At 30.1% G+C, this 15,133-nt stretch overlaps 3 protein-coding genes across 4 annotated transcripts in view; all 3 read right to left on the bottom strand.

Annotated features, from left to right (window-relative positions):
• Positions 1-595: 595 nt before the first annotated feature.
• On the bottom strand, positions 596-1,772 carry LOC102670822 (30S ribosomal protein S9-like). The gene is made up of 2 exons (XM_006622125.2): positions 1,356-1,772; positions 596-832 (listed from the first exon to the last, which is right to left on the bottom strand). The coding sequence occupies exons 1-2, from the start codon at positions 1,371-1,373 to the stop codon at positions 629-631; spliced, it is 222 nt and encodes a 73-aa protein (XP_006622188.1). The 5' UTR covers positions 1,374-1,772; the 3' UTR covers positions 596-628.
• LOC116186412 (transient receptor potential channel pyrexia-like) lies at positions 1,392-5,251 on the bottom strand. Its single transcript, XM_031513552.1, has one exon. The coding sequence runs from the start codon at positions 4,639-4,641 to the stop codon at positions 1,657-1,659; it is 2,985 nt and encodes a 994-aa protein (XP_031369412.1). The 5' UTR covers positions 4,642-5,251; the 3' UTR covers positions 1,392-1,656.
• Positions 5,252-8,386: 3,135 nt separating this feature from the next.
• LOC102671086 (28S ribosomal protein S9, mitochondrial-like) overlaps positions 8,387-15,133 on the bottom strand; it is an 8,922-nt gene continuing 2,175 nt past the window's right edge. Inside the window, exons 1-2 of one of the 2 annotated variants that reach the window (XM_031513553.1) lie at positions 13,319-13,633; positions 8,387-11,744 (exon numbers count right to left, since the gene is read on the bottom strand). In XM_031513553.1, coding sequence (XP_031369413.1) covers positions 8,820-11,636 — 2,817 coding nt within the window. In that variant the 5' untranslated portion in view covers positions 11,637-11,744; positions 13,319-13,633 and the 3' untranslated portion in view covers positions 8,387-8,819. Of the gene's footprint in view, positions 11,745-13,318; positions 13,634-15,133 lie in introns of those variants that run through there. The other variant, XM_006622127.2, reaches the window with a different exon arrangement.

Here is a 15,133-nt window from a genome sequence, read left to right as displayed (position 1 = left end):
TATATATATATATATATATTTGTTATATAATTTATATAACAAGTATAATATAAATACATTTATTCTTTATATTTCAGAATATAATTTATATAAAGAATATATACATATATTCTGATACATATGATACATATATTGAACTTAACAATTTAATTATATATTTTTTGATTTAATTAAATAATTATAAAATATTGATAATAAATAAATTTAATAATTGATTATCATTATAAATGTAAGAATTATGACTTTAATAAAGGCGTGCAATTATAATTGAACAATAGTTTTTACTATAAACTTATGTTTTAAAATATAATTAAAATGCTACTTGTATTTTGGGAAAATGAATTTTTTATTTAATAATTTAACTATACATTATTTTTTTATCGAATATAATAATATTGATAAGTTATATATAGAAATCAATTAATTTCAATTAATATCAAAATAATATCAAAATAATATTTTCTTCATAGAAAAAAAGTAATAAATATGATTTGAAAAAAATTGAACGCTATTTTTCATAAAATATTTAAAAAAATATAGATTTTACATTTATAATGATTAATGATATATTAATCATATCAATGATTAATGTTAATCAATTATTTTTGTATTTCAAAATTAAATTTAATTATAAGAAATGAATAATTAAAAAAACAATATTTTTCTTACCAAGTTTCATTCTTTCTATCATGTCATTATCGACAAAGCTTCGAAGCCCTAATGAAATACCTAATCGTATAACACCAGCTTGTCCAGAAAACCCTCCACCAGTAACATTTGCTTCAATATCAACTTTGTCATACATATTCGTAAAAATTAATGGAAATATAACCTGTAATTTAAAATAAATTCAGTTAAAAATAATTAATATTTCCTTAAAAAATATAACAAAATTTAAGCGCTTGTTTAAAACGTATATGTAACGCTTAAACGAATAATATTTACTGCTATCAAATTTTTAGTTGAGAACATATTATAATAATCTTGTTCTCTCTTAAGAATTTGTAAAAAAGAAATAAAAAGAGATTAATTTAATTAATTAAATATTTTTTATAATAAAATGTTTATTAAGAAAACGTATTCATTTTTTTCCTTTCTTAAAAATAATCATAATGAAGTGTAAATATTTGTGCTTTAAGAAATTGAACAACATCGAAATATCAATTTCTAAATTTTCTAATTATTAAATACTTATTAAATACGAACATTTTTTTATATTATATATGTATAAATTATTTTTTTATTATAGTAGTAACAATCATAAAAATAAATCATAAATATTCAAAGACGTGAAAAATTTTTATGACGAAAGAGACTAATCTAAAAAGTATAAAAAAAAAAGCAAAAGTTAGTACCATTAGTCTTAATGCCATCGTTATTAAACATGTATATTTTTTTTTCTACGTTCACTTTCACTTCAGGTTCCGCCACCCTTTTCCCATAAGTCACTCGTTACAATGCTTAAAATGATATTTATATAGAAAGTTAAATCAATCGATTTTATCGGATTTTAATTGATTTATTAAATATTAAGATGTAGTTTCGATTATTTGCAATCGTTCACGTGCACATTATTAACTAACTACAATTAAGTTTCCTCGATTCTCAATTAACAAACTATTTTGTAATTTCAATCAATCAAGTATCTAATTGAGCTCAGTTATTCTTTTCTTTTGCCAGACTTTTCACAACACTCTCTAGCATTTTATTAGTATCTAACAATTGTTCTTTCAACGACTTGATCATATCTTCGTAAGATTGTAGTTTGTTTGCTAAATTCTCAATAACCAATTGCAAATTCGAGTCAAAATATTCCTCGCTATGTTGTCTCATTCTTATTACGTGATCGCTCAAATTAATGTTTTCGTCGTTCATGAACGGTATATTTTTCTGTGCTATTTCATAAGCAGCCTTTAGAATATCTTTGGGTAGTCTTTTCTCCAAAGGATTCAACGGTTTCACCACTAAGACTCTCCTTCTATTCTCCACGTTAATCTTATGATCGGACATCCATTTTCGAAAAGCGTACGGAATCGAACTGTTGTGCAAGACCATTTCCGTGAATAGAATCAATTTTGTTTGACGTACAAGTTTCGTGAGACCAGCATGATTTCTTAAACCTTGAATGTCGTGAACAGCTATTCCAACTAGCAAATTCATCAATATAACCGTGACAAATACGATGAACAGAGTGAAGAGGATCTGAGAGCACACCGATAACGGATGATAAATAACAAAAGGTCCATCGGATTCTAATCCTTGATCGATTTGCGTGATAAGCCCTTCAAAGTCCAATTCTCCAGCCATCATTGCTAATACTTTGATGAGTCCCGTGAAAGGATTACCGAAGGACGGTTCTCCGACGAAAATGACGCAAAAGCTGATAGTGAAGCCTATCAGCAATCCAGAATAAGCAAGCAGTAGCTTAGCAAATTCGAATTGTATGTGAGTGAACATCGCCACGTACGTGCCAAAAGCCGGTAGCTGACCAACCATCAGCATCAAGTTTGTCCAAGCGCACAGTATCGCAAATGCTCCGACGTAATTTTGCCAATCGTATGTGCGTCCCGTGTACACGAATGACGTGACGAAAACGCTGATTATAACAACACCGTCCAACACATTGTCGATATTCGAGAAGTATTGCTTCGCGGACGTGTATACCATGAAACCGAATATCTTCCTGGGAATAGAGATACAAGTGAATATTAATAAAAGATACCATTGAATTTCGATCACCGGTCGCCTGAATAAGAATCCAGAGATACGTTTGCTGCTGCAAATCTTCGAGCTGTTCGCCTCGTCGTGATTGTAACATTTGTAAGCTAGCGCGGTGAGTACGTACGTGGTCATACAGATCACGGTCATAGCGTAAACTAGAATTCTGAGTAAATAGAATTTTCTAATCTTCTCCCATTTCAAATGCAGGAAAGCCATTACCAACGGATGGGACAGCAAATCTTTACGCCGTTCCTGAACGAAAGTGTTGATGAAACTGGTCTCGCATTGATTCCCACTGGGAAAGAGTAAATCGAAGTGCAATCTCATCTCAAACTCTCTATTGTGAGGCACGGGTCTTCTGAGCGTTATCGAGGCGTCTAATCTTTGTCGAAATACTTGAAGAGAATCTGGTATCTTTCTGAGGATAATGTTCAAAGCGGAAAGACCCGCGCTGGTGGTCGCACTGACGTCTGCACCGGCCCAAATTAATACATCCACACAATGAGATTGTTCGTTTAATGCCGCCACATGAAGAGGAGTGAAGCCGGTTTTGTCCGCTGCATTCACCAAGGCACCGTGTTTTAACAAAAGTTCTACGAGCTTCGCGGAGGAATAAGTGGTCATCACGGCAAAATGAAGAGGAGTTCTATGTGCCCGATCCACCGCGTTGACATTGGTACCGGGCGAATCTAGAAGTAATTCAACGCATTTTATTGATTGAACGAAACAAGCTACGTGGAGCGGTGTCTCGCCCATATGGTTTTTCTCGACGATGCTTGCTCCTCGTTCCAATAATAATTTTACTATTTCCACAGCCCCTGCTCTGATAGCGCAATGCAAAACTGGTTCGGCCACCTCCTGGTAAAGATACGTGCTCGGCTTTGCACCGTTATCGAGCAGTATCCGCGCTGTATCAGGCGAATTTCCTAAGATAGCGAAGTGAAGAGGCGTATAATGATTGATCGGATTCCGGTAATTGATATCGACGCCTCTTTTCATCAGATGCTCGATGCAAGCCACGCTACCACTTAACGATGCAGCTAGGATCGCGTTCATGCCCGTGCTAGGCTCCACGTAATCTAATTTCACGCCTGATTGTTCCAATTTTGGTAATAGATGCGCCAAATTGCGATAACAACACCACATGTACGCTATATTTCTTATTCGTTCTCCTGCCGGTATCTCTGGTAACGCGTTACACTTTTCTAGCTGAAGTAATATTTTCATTTCAGCCGTAGTGACGATTGACCACATGATCGATCTAAGATCGTTGCTGTTGATCTGCGATTGTCTGAATACATCGAGATTATCGTAGAAGAGAGATTCGTCAACCGGTGGAGGTGTACCGGCGTCGATTTCCACGTGATCGTTCGAGGCATCTGCCAGAGGAATATCATCGATCACGATCTTCTCCGAATTACTCGATTGTCGATATCTGACGGATCTAAAAGTAGAAGTCAATCTGGTGGACAGAAGATCGTTCGACGGATCGTTGAGATTCGACAACGAACAGTGTATCGTTCTTCCTTCACGAGTCAATGGTACTCTTAACGTTTGCGTCGTTTTATCGTTGACAGTCTCGTTCACAACCGTCTTCGTTAAGAAATTTCTGTCTTCGTCCGTATACAGACAAGAACGACGATTTTTTGATCTAGTCAGAGAATAATGTCTGGTTCTTTTCTCATGATTGGCGAGTGGCTTCATTTTCAATTGCCACGTTTTGTCGACATTTTCATGTGCTTCAACTTCTCCTTCTATCGTTCTCCCGCAATCGTTTTCGTTTTCAAACGGGAGACGATGATCTTTTAAACTGGTTAACGAGTAACGCCGCGGTCTTTCGTTGCCAACCGTAATTGTCGGAAGTTGCAAGCTAGCCTTCGGTATGTCGGTGGAGTTCTCGTATATCTGTTTATCGTCCATTATCTGTCCAAGAAATTCGTCGTCGTGATCAAGAATGATGAAGAAACTGCGACGTAACACTCTCTACTATCGTGGATCACCTCGAAAGAACGTTCCAATCGTCATACCTCGGCCTCACTCTTTTCTTCGTTTATCACGTCACGTCCCAAAGTCATTTAGATCACTTTAAGAGAATGCTCTCGTCATTGCAGCACACGCGACTACCGGTGTCACTCGCCCGAGTGACTTATATTAGCCGACTCGTATGGATACATTCTATATATAAGTTCAGAGGAAAAGACATGCTTCCGTTGGAGAAGCCAGTACTCCTTCGAACAGGGACCTTGAACTTAAAACTTAAATGAGATGGGAGTCACATCGAGGCAGACCAACCGTTGCAATAAACAAACTTTCCCTTGCTCAAATTTTTAAACAAATAATTTTTTTTTTCATTTTTTTTTTTCTATCTCTCCTCGATTTTCAACGATTGATTAATTTATAATTCTTGACAGAACTTTCTTCGAGTTTCTTCTTGTTCCTTTAAAGTTTAATGTATGATAATTTATTTTAAATTTTTAGATAGTTCAACTTATTTTTAAGAAAAGGAAGAAAATAATTATAAATTATATTGTATTAATAATTAATTATTTTACAATGATACTGATGTACAATTATCGATAATATCAAATTATGCAACAGTGTAATTATATGTAATTATTAGTGATATTATTACTTAGAATTGTTTACTATCATTATCATCATCATCATTATCATCATCATATATATATAACAATATGAATAATTATCGATTTTTTAATAATCTATATATATTTATATTGCGTTAAGACTATAGAAGGTAATAAATAATAAAATGTTAAATATTAAAATGTTAAAAAAGGAATATAAATATGGAATATAAATAAATAACATTAAGAAAATATATTACAAAGTAGAAATATAATGACAAAAAGATTTTATTGAAATTTTTTATTATTTTGGAAATTAAATATTTAAAAGAAAAAAAGAGAAACTTATTGTTTAATTTTTATTTATACTTTATTTTTATATTTTTTTAAATCTTTTTTTCTTATATATTTTATTTTATAAAATTATTTAGGCGTATTTTTAATTTTTAAAAAATAACAATCTTCTTATTTTTATATAGAATAATAATTATTCATAAATTGATAAAGTTATTCTTTTTTTCACATTGAACATATTTCACTTATTGTTCGAATTTTTTCAATTGTTTCTTCGTTGTTGTCAATTTCTTCTGTCAGTTCTTTCTTTCAGTCAAAATAAGATTTCAACAGATAACAATCAAATATGAAATCAATTTTCTTTTATTGATTATTTCTCATTTTTTTATTTATAAAATATATTATTTTAAATGCTTTCCTTCTGTTATATTCATATCAAAATTTGAACTTCCATTCTTCTATCCATTAATTTATTACAAATTTCACCAAAAAAATTCACCAAATCACAAAATGATCCTCAAATTTCATTTTTGACAATTGAAAAAATGATAGTCCACCGATAATATATTCAGACACTTTCGCAAATTAATAAAGAGAAAGCCGGTATCATGGATGCTTGTACGCGATATCGTATGACGTTCTCCAATGCTGAAACGAGCAGAGTCAGTGCGGATGTGAGTCTTTTTCATAGATTCACCGGTCTTTAAAATGTTCTCGTAAAATCTTGATGCTACGCACTTGAAATTCTGCGTCCTTGTTCAATCTCATCGTGACCGGGAATTGTATTCTATCGTTATACATATAGGTTGTTATCTGGCTTTCAGATTCCGATTTCTTACGAATTGGAACCGGTTTCATCGAGTGGTTCTTAACCATTTGGCGAATATCAATGGGTTAAATTTGAATGTGCCCAACGAAGTGGAAGCACATCGTTACCTGCGGCGATTTTTACCGAGGTATATTACAAGATTTAATATGTCAATCGTGTTCTGAAAAAAACAAAGCTGTTTTCCTTTTTTATAAAATCAAAAGTCAAATTCTCAGAAATGATTGTTAAGTGTTTTCGTGGATAAAATTATTAATGATCAAAAAAAAAGAAAGGAAAAGCAGTTGTTGAAATTTATGTTCATGTCAATGCAAAGTTGAAAAAATTCATTGTCATGTTGAAAACATTGATATTTTAAGAGATACCGTGGATTGAATTAAAAAAGATGATGCGAAATATATGATAAGAATAAATACTTCAAATATTTATTGAAAACTGTAAAATCATATTCATTAATATATTGATTTGCATTTCATTTCCGTTTGAAATTGTTCTTTTATGGTACTTATATATCTTGCGAAACGTGTTTAAGCTTATAGAAATGTTGCCTCTCCAAGGTATCCACAAGAATGTTGGGTAACAACACGTTCCATGAAATTGCTGGGTAATGCAAAATACAATCGTAATATGCGTTTAAAAGTGAAAATATATTTATTTATCAATTTTTTCCAAAGCGGAAATACAATTCACTTTTTAATTGATTCGTATAAAATAATAAAACATTTTTTAATTAATAAAATTGTTTGATGAGATTATATTGAATAATTTTCTCATTTAAATTCAAACAACATAATGTATTTAAATTATAATAGTTGGATAGCTACAGCTAAGAAAAAACAAATAAAAAACTATGTATACATGTATAAAATTAAAGTCATTAAAATCAAGTATAAAATAAGAGTCAAAAGTAATATTACTTTCTAGAATAATGAAATATTATCACAGTTGAATGTTATCGCGAATTCCAATCATCAATGAACAATTATATTTACGTTTGAAGCTGCAAAGACAATAGACTGTATATTATGAACAATATGATTCTTATATCAAAAGGAATTCAGTTCGAGTTACGATCATACAACACGGTATCCACATCATAATTACATTTTCATTACCTATTGCAATATATTGAAGGACAAAACTAAATAAAATTAAAATTATTAAAATTAAAATAAAACTATAATTTAATATTATTAACAAAATTAAATTTTCAAATACCTAAAATTGAATAAGTTATTTTAAAAGTTAATAATATTTTTAGTATACGATAAATTTAAAAATATCAATGTTTGTAAAAGAAATATACCTGGATGAAAACTATTCAAAATATGATTTTTATACTTTTTTTATGACATTATTCCTTTTAAATCTGAAGGATTATGTTATTATCTCTTAGTCTTCTCTTTTATAGATATATTTAAGTATGAATAATTTCTAAGCACTTACATGTAAGTTATTTCCATATAAATTTTTTTCTTCTATATAAAAAATTAAAATTGGTATTATTATATAAAGAATTACATTTATTTTATTTTATTTTAAAAAAATTATTTTTCTTTTATTATAGTTTCAGACTATTAAGTAACAAATTAAAATTTTCTATAAAAATATACATTTTCTAATCCTGTCGTATTTACAACTTGTTTACACTTACAACATTCATATAAAATATAAAAATAAATAGTATTAAAATTTTTAACTTATCATTATAATAATATTTAATTTTTCTTCATATCATGGACGGAATGTAATGTATTATAAAACAATATTTTACAAATATTAAACAATAAATCTAGATTTCAAAGATTATGTTGAAATATAATTATTAAACTTTTATTTAAATATTTATTTTCATTTCTAATTTTTGTCACAAATGTATAAAAAAAATTATATAAATCTTTATGACGTTCTTAACGCATAAAGAATTGAAAATCACCTACCAAGGATGATTAAAATTTTTAAAATTAAAAGAAAATAGATAAAAGAGATAAATTCAGAAACTAAATTGCAATGTTTTCATATATCTTTTATATATCTTTCGAATTTTGTTTTATAATATGAAAACATATAAACATACGTTTTTTTTACTCAATGATTTTAATCATTCGGATTTTTATTTCAGAAGATTACGTCATGAAATTCTGGAAATATCCCAATGAACAATAGAGATTCAATATTAAATAATATCTAGATAATTTTTTCAAACTCTTTAAGCGTAAAAAAATATGATATCAAAATATGCATTAAAATTCTTTTGCATTATGCAATATAATCTAATATCTCTAATATTCATATAGCGATTCGTTTTTTAAATCATTTATATCCTTGCCATTTCCAAGAGATTATGATTCAAAGAATTTCCAGATTAAACTTAATTATTCTCATCCTGTTCTTTATTCGCGCTTATCATTCACCAACATCAACACGATATCCTGAAGAAGTTGATGATTTCTCTCGCAAATCTTTTTCAATTCTGACAATTCTCCTTTAATCGCGTAATCATCGACCGTGGAAATTTCTTCTTCTGGAAAATGTCGACGAAAAGTCGAGTACGGCTCGCTTTTCAAACACGTATACATGGTGGCGTTGCTCTTTCTACTGTACAAAGTTCCAGATATACAATTTTTTCTTTCCTTAGCGACCTTGTGCGCCGCGGCTAACAAATCGCGAGGCAGTCTACTCTCTCTCGGATTCAAGGGACGAACGGTTAAAACAGCTCTCAAAGGTGATGGTAGAAGCAGAGCGGTCCATCGTAAAAATTTCATTAATCTTTTTGGCATCAGACCCAAAAAAAGTGCCGTCTCGACGTCGCAGATAAGCTTCGTCTGGCGAACGAGTTTTGCAAGTCCTGCCGTTTTTTGTAGTCCCTTTATATCGTGAACCGCGATTCCTACCAGCAAGTTCATCAACACGATCGTGACGAATAAAAGGAATAGGACGAACGACAACTGGGCGGAAACTTGCAACAAAATCCAAGATGTACTCCCCGAGTCGATCGTTTTCCCGTCCTCTTCATGAGGAAAGAACAGATCCTCGAAATTTAACTCTCCGGTCATCATGACCAGAACTTTGATCAGGCCGATGTGGGGGCTACTGAACGATTTCGATCGTGGAAAGATCACGCAGAAGCTCGCTGTGAACCCTACCAGGAGACAGGCGTACGCCAACAAAAGTTTGAATACTTGTGCTTGAACGCTGGTGAACATAGCCACGTATGCTCCGAATATTGGCAATTGTCCTATCATTAACATAAGATTACTCCAACCGCAGAGCACCGCGAATGCTCCTACGTGACTCTGCCACGGATACGTTCTACCCGTGTAGATAAAAGAAGTGGCGAACACGCTCAATATCACACACCATTCGACCATGTTTTCGGCTTGCGTGAAGAATTGGCGAACGGAGGGATACGTTGGAATGCTGGTCAATTTGCGGAATACTTCGAGGATCGTGAGCACCATCAATGCGTACCATTCAACCTCGAGTAAAGCTGGATGTCTGTAAAGAAAACCATTGATACCGGTTGTATTGGCGCACAATGGTGGCTGACCGTTGTCTAATTGGCCATGCGACTCGTTGTAACAGTTATGCGCCAGAGCGGTCATTACCCATCCTGTTAATATGAGAACGTAAAACAGGTAAAAGATCAACCTTCCCACGTAATATTTTCGAATTTTCTGCCACTTCAGATGGAGGAATGCCTGGCAGAGCGGATGTTCCAATATTTCTTTGTATCCTTCCTTCACGAACGTTCCAAGATATCTTATTTCGCCTTGTTGTTGATTCATAAGCAAAGGATGGAAATCGAGACGAAGCTCCGCCTCTCCAGTTGCCGATCCATGCTGATGAAGCGTTATCGATGCGTCTAATCTCTGCTTAAAGACATTTAAAGACGTCGGTGTTTTACGTAAGATAATGGATAATGCACTAGTTCCACCTTTCGTTCTAGCACTAAGATCCGCTCCGTGTTGGATCAAGATATCCACGCATTGTGATAATTCGTTTAAAGCAGCGATATGAAGCGGTGTGTAACCGTATTTGTCGGTTTTATTCACGTTTGCTTTCCACGTGATCAAAAATTCCGTTACGTCATAGGCTAACAATGATCTACCTAAAGCGAGGTGCAGAGGCGTTCTTCCGTCGCTGTCTTCAATATTAGGATCGCATCCACCTTTCTTTAACAATATCTCCACACATTCCAAGGAATGGGAACGAGCAGCTATATGAAGAGCTGTTTGATCTCTGTGATTTCTCAAATGAACATTCGCGCCTCTTTCTACCAACAAATCAACGTTCTCCACGCAACTGGCAGCAGCTGCAAGATGCAGCGCAGTGTCATTCTTCTTGGTCGTTAAATCTAGTTTGCAACCTGCGTCTAGTAATATCATTAGGCAACTTGGATCTCCTCTGTCTGCTACGTGATGTATGGCAGCGTATCCATTACAATCTAAATTATCCAAAATAGGATTATTAGGTGCCAATAACTTTAACACGTTGTAAGCATCTGACCTGGCCGCACTGTGTAACACAGTTTCCTCCCCGTAACAAGATTCCTGACTGATACCTAGTTGAAGGAAATATTGAGTTACTTTACAAGCATTTCCAAAAGCGGCATAATGAAAGGGTGTATGAGTTCGTTCCAAATGAATATTGGCTCCGTTATCGAGCAGATATTGTACTCCTTCCAAACAATTACTGAACGCGCACAAGTGCAGCGGAGTTAAGCCTTGTCCTTGTTCCGAATGATTCAAATCCGCTCCGCATTTGTGCAAACTTTTAATCGCGTCGACATGGCCCAAGAAGCAGGAGTGAAGTAACAAAGCGTTTATCTCGTGTTGTTTATATAATTTCGCGAAATTCTCGGGATTCTTTAGATCCATTTTATTTTCTTCCAAATCATCGAGAAGTTGCAATCGACCGCCGATGTGTCTCATATGCTCTACTAACAGATTCTTAATTATATCCTTGTTCACCTGCAATGTGCAATTAATTTCCTCCGTGCAAGAGGTTTCGCTGGCACACATGGAATAACAATGCGGCTCTTCTATGGGTGGCGGTGTGCCGTATTCTAAACTTCGATCGTCGGAGGACCAACTTGTCTCTGCATTCGTACGAGTCGAGCTTTTTGACGCCAACCATCGTGTTAGGAGCAAAGAGGTCATGGTCGTACGCTTTGGAGTACTCGAAATGGATACCGTTACGTTCTCCATATCCACGTTCCTCTCCACGTTTGTACTTTCTTTTTGGCGTATTCAAGGTCTGTGAATGATTCGTCTCTATCCTTCTCGGCTATCGCTTTACTCGATTACATCATTGATCTACAAAGAGTATTGTCGTGAGTAATAAAGGGCTCGAGAGATATTAATTCATGAATGAACTCGTGAATATGCATTGAGTAGACAAATGATATGACGTCACTTCGCTTATTTGATCGATTTGTCGAAGCTTATTTGTCAAACACATTGTCTGTGTACGATGGAAAAAATGTCATTCATGCTTTGGATCGTTTAAGAATTTTTTAATGATCGTTCAAAGATTTATTAATAAAATTAAATTTTGATATACTTCATTTTTGCAATATATTTTTTATTAATATATATGTTTTATATATTTAATTTTTTTTTTAATATAGTATAATTGAAATAAAGAGTCATCCTTTGATTTTATCGATAATCAGTAATTTATTAAAATGTATTTTTTAAAATAAATTTTTCGAATAAATTTATTTTTTTTTTCTTTTATATTTTTAATATTTTAAATTTGCTTAATATAATTACATTAAATTTTCAATATTATCTATATTTATATACACTTAATCTACATCGTACGCTTAATCTAAATAACTCCGATATCGTATAATGAAAGTTAAAAGGTAATAATATCATGATTTCAAACACAAATTGTTTCAATTACGTTATTAAGAGACTTATAGTACTTAAAAGGCTCCGAGAAACAAAAAATCTACAAAATTTATATATGGTAACTCAAAAAACAAGTAATTTTCTAATTAAATGAAATTATCTTAATAAAATTGATTTAATTTTTAAGATATATCATTTGAAGTTTTGTTTCAGTACTATCAAGAAAATAATAAGATGATCTTTGATGACCTCTGATTCTGCATCGCGTGAGGCGCGAATGTCAATTGGAAAATCGGGCACATACATTGATGACAGCAAAGTACTACACCGTTACCTTTAAATTGATATTATTTATATACAGTTCGAGTCCTTCGAAGATACGAACATTTTCAACATATCAAGTCAATTTCGAAAACATGATGAATGTATTCGGAATGACGTTTTCGCATATTTCGCATTCTTGAAAGATTACAATCGAGAATGATAGAAGGAATATAACACATAAACTGTATAAAGTTTTAAACAAAAATTAAACAATTTTTGAAACCGAAGAAATATAAATATATTTGATAAGAACAAACATAATATATTTTTCACTTTAAAAATATCAAGCACTATAAATGATTAATAATAAAATTAATATAATTTTTTCGAAAACATTGATTTTTTAATTTATGAAGTTATTTATGAAAATACTAATATGTATGTAAATTAATCAAATCTTTAAAATATTACAAAATTGAATCTTATTCAGAAATCTAAATAAATAAATTTTAAAAAGTTTTTATTATTCATTTTCAATATTCATCATTCGAATATTACATATGTTCACTTTAAGCAGATAGTATTAAAATTTTTTTGCATTATTATATATAAATTCAATTATTTTATTGTCTTTTTAATTAATTATTCCAAAATTCATAGGATGACTCTGTAGATTCGAAGAAGAAAATTTCTTTGATTTTCCATCATATATAATTATTTCAATATTTAATATAAAATAAAAAAATTTTGCAATTTTGTTTTATTACCGGTAGTTTAGATAATGTAGAATAAAAAATCAATTACTAACGATTTTTCCACGTGCGAATCCAATCAATTTGATTAAACAAACAATCCGTACTGTTCAACGTGTCAATGTTATGATTACAACACTTTAAACCTGTCGTACTATCGGACGACTCGATTAATACTGAGCTGGAATCGAGCTTCTTACACGCATTGTATGTTTCGAGATCGCGAAGATCACGATAAATTATACATCAGAAATATCAACAAATCGCATGGACTTACTTCATTTTATTATAATATAGATTTTCTCATCTTTGTTTCTTTTCATTTCATTTTGCATTTAAATTTTATTTAAAAAGTCTATAAATTCTTGATTACTTAGAATACTTTAATAATTGAATACTTAAAATTATGAAAGGTATTATTCTTCTTGTAAAAATTTGCTAATGTTTCTTTTGTAGCGATTAAAAATACAAAATAACATAATTTCGTAGGAAACATTGAGATCTCAAATATTTTTATATATTATCTTATCAATTTATTTCAAATAAAATTCAATATTCTTATTTCTATATTATTATTTCTATATATTATTTATATATCAAGAGAAGAAAATAAGATGTAATAAAAAAAAATTATGAAAAATAAGATAAATTGAAATTCTTATTAAATTCTTATTTATATTTCTTTTAAAATTATTTTTCATAATGGCAATATATATTTCTCTATACATCGTTTTGATATAACAATTCTATAATAATATATGATCATCAAAAAAAAAAAAAAAATAATTTAAAATATATAAAGCTGATTCTTTTAATATAGATAATTTTAACGTAAAAAGTTTGAATTTTTCTTGGAAATGTATAATAAAGTATAAGAAATCAGTTATTATATATTTTTGATTTTTATTATTTTATATAAAATAAATTCGAATTTATTATATTCACGCAACGCTACTGAAATATTATATTATTATGATTATAAAAATAATTATCTTTTTTTAGATTGAAATTCGAAATATCACAATAAAAAATATAATTTTAATTTTTGTATAAGAAAAATAGAAAATGATAATAATTAATCATAATTTTCGTAATTATCTTAAAAATTTTACAAATTCGTACAGATTAAAATATCGTACTAATTAAAATATTAAAAATAAATTAAAAAATATATTGTATATATCTTTTAGAATTATTTATTCTTAAAATAATTAATTGAGTGAATCTATCTAAAATCATTAACGATTAAATTTGTATGTATATTGTGATTAATACTTTTAATTTTAAATGTAATATAAAAAAAAATAATACAAATATAATTCAATATAACTTCAAGATTAAAATTAATCTTATTTTTATATATCTATTTAAATAATATAAAAATATATAAATACTTAATGATATTCTTTATAATAATGATATTCTAATATGATAATTTTAAAATGTTTTTATGTTTTTATTATTATATTTATTATTATTTTTAAATAAAATTATTTTCAGCGATAATTTATAACATAAAATATTTATAAATATTTATAAATTTTATAATATAATTATACTTACCTTGATTATATAAACAATATATTGATAATTATCTGTAATTGATTGATAATTATCTGTGATTGATTGATAATTATCTGTAAAACTTACTATTTTATAATACATATAATAAAATGTATTAGAATAATATATATTATAATTTTAATATCATTTATTTTATGTTTCATAAAATAATTTTTTAATTAAATTTTGATTATTCAAATATAAAAAATTAATAATGTAAGATGAATATATATATCATATTTCATCAAATTATTTTAGCAGCAAATT

This window comes from Apis dorsata, unplaced genomic scaffold (genome assembly GCF_000469605.1).
Source record: "Apis dorsata unplaced genomic scaffold, Apis dorsata 1.3 scaffold_667, whole genome shotgun sequence".
NCBI lineage: Eukaryota > Metazoa > Arthropoda > Insecta > Hymenoptera > Apidae > Apis > Apis dorsata.
The sequence above is the reverse complement of the archived record's forward strand: the minus strand, read 5'-3'. Positions and strand labels throughout refer to the sequence as shown.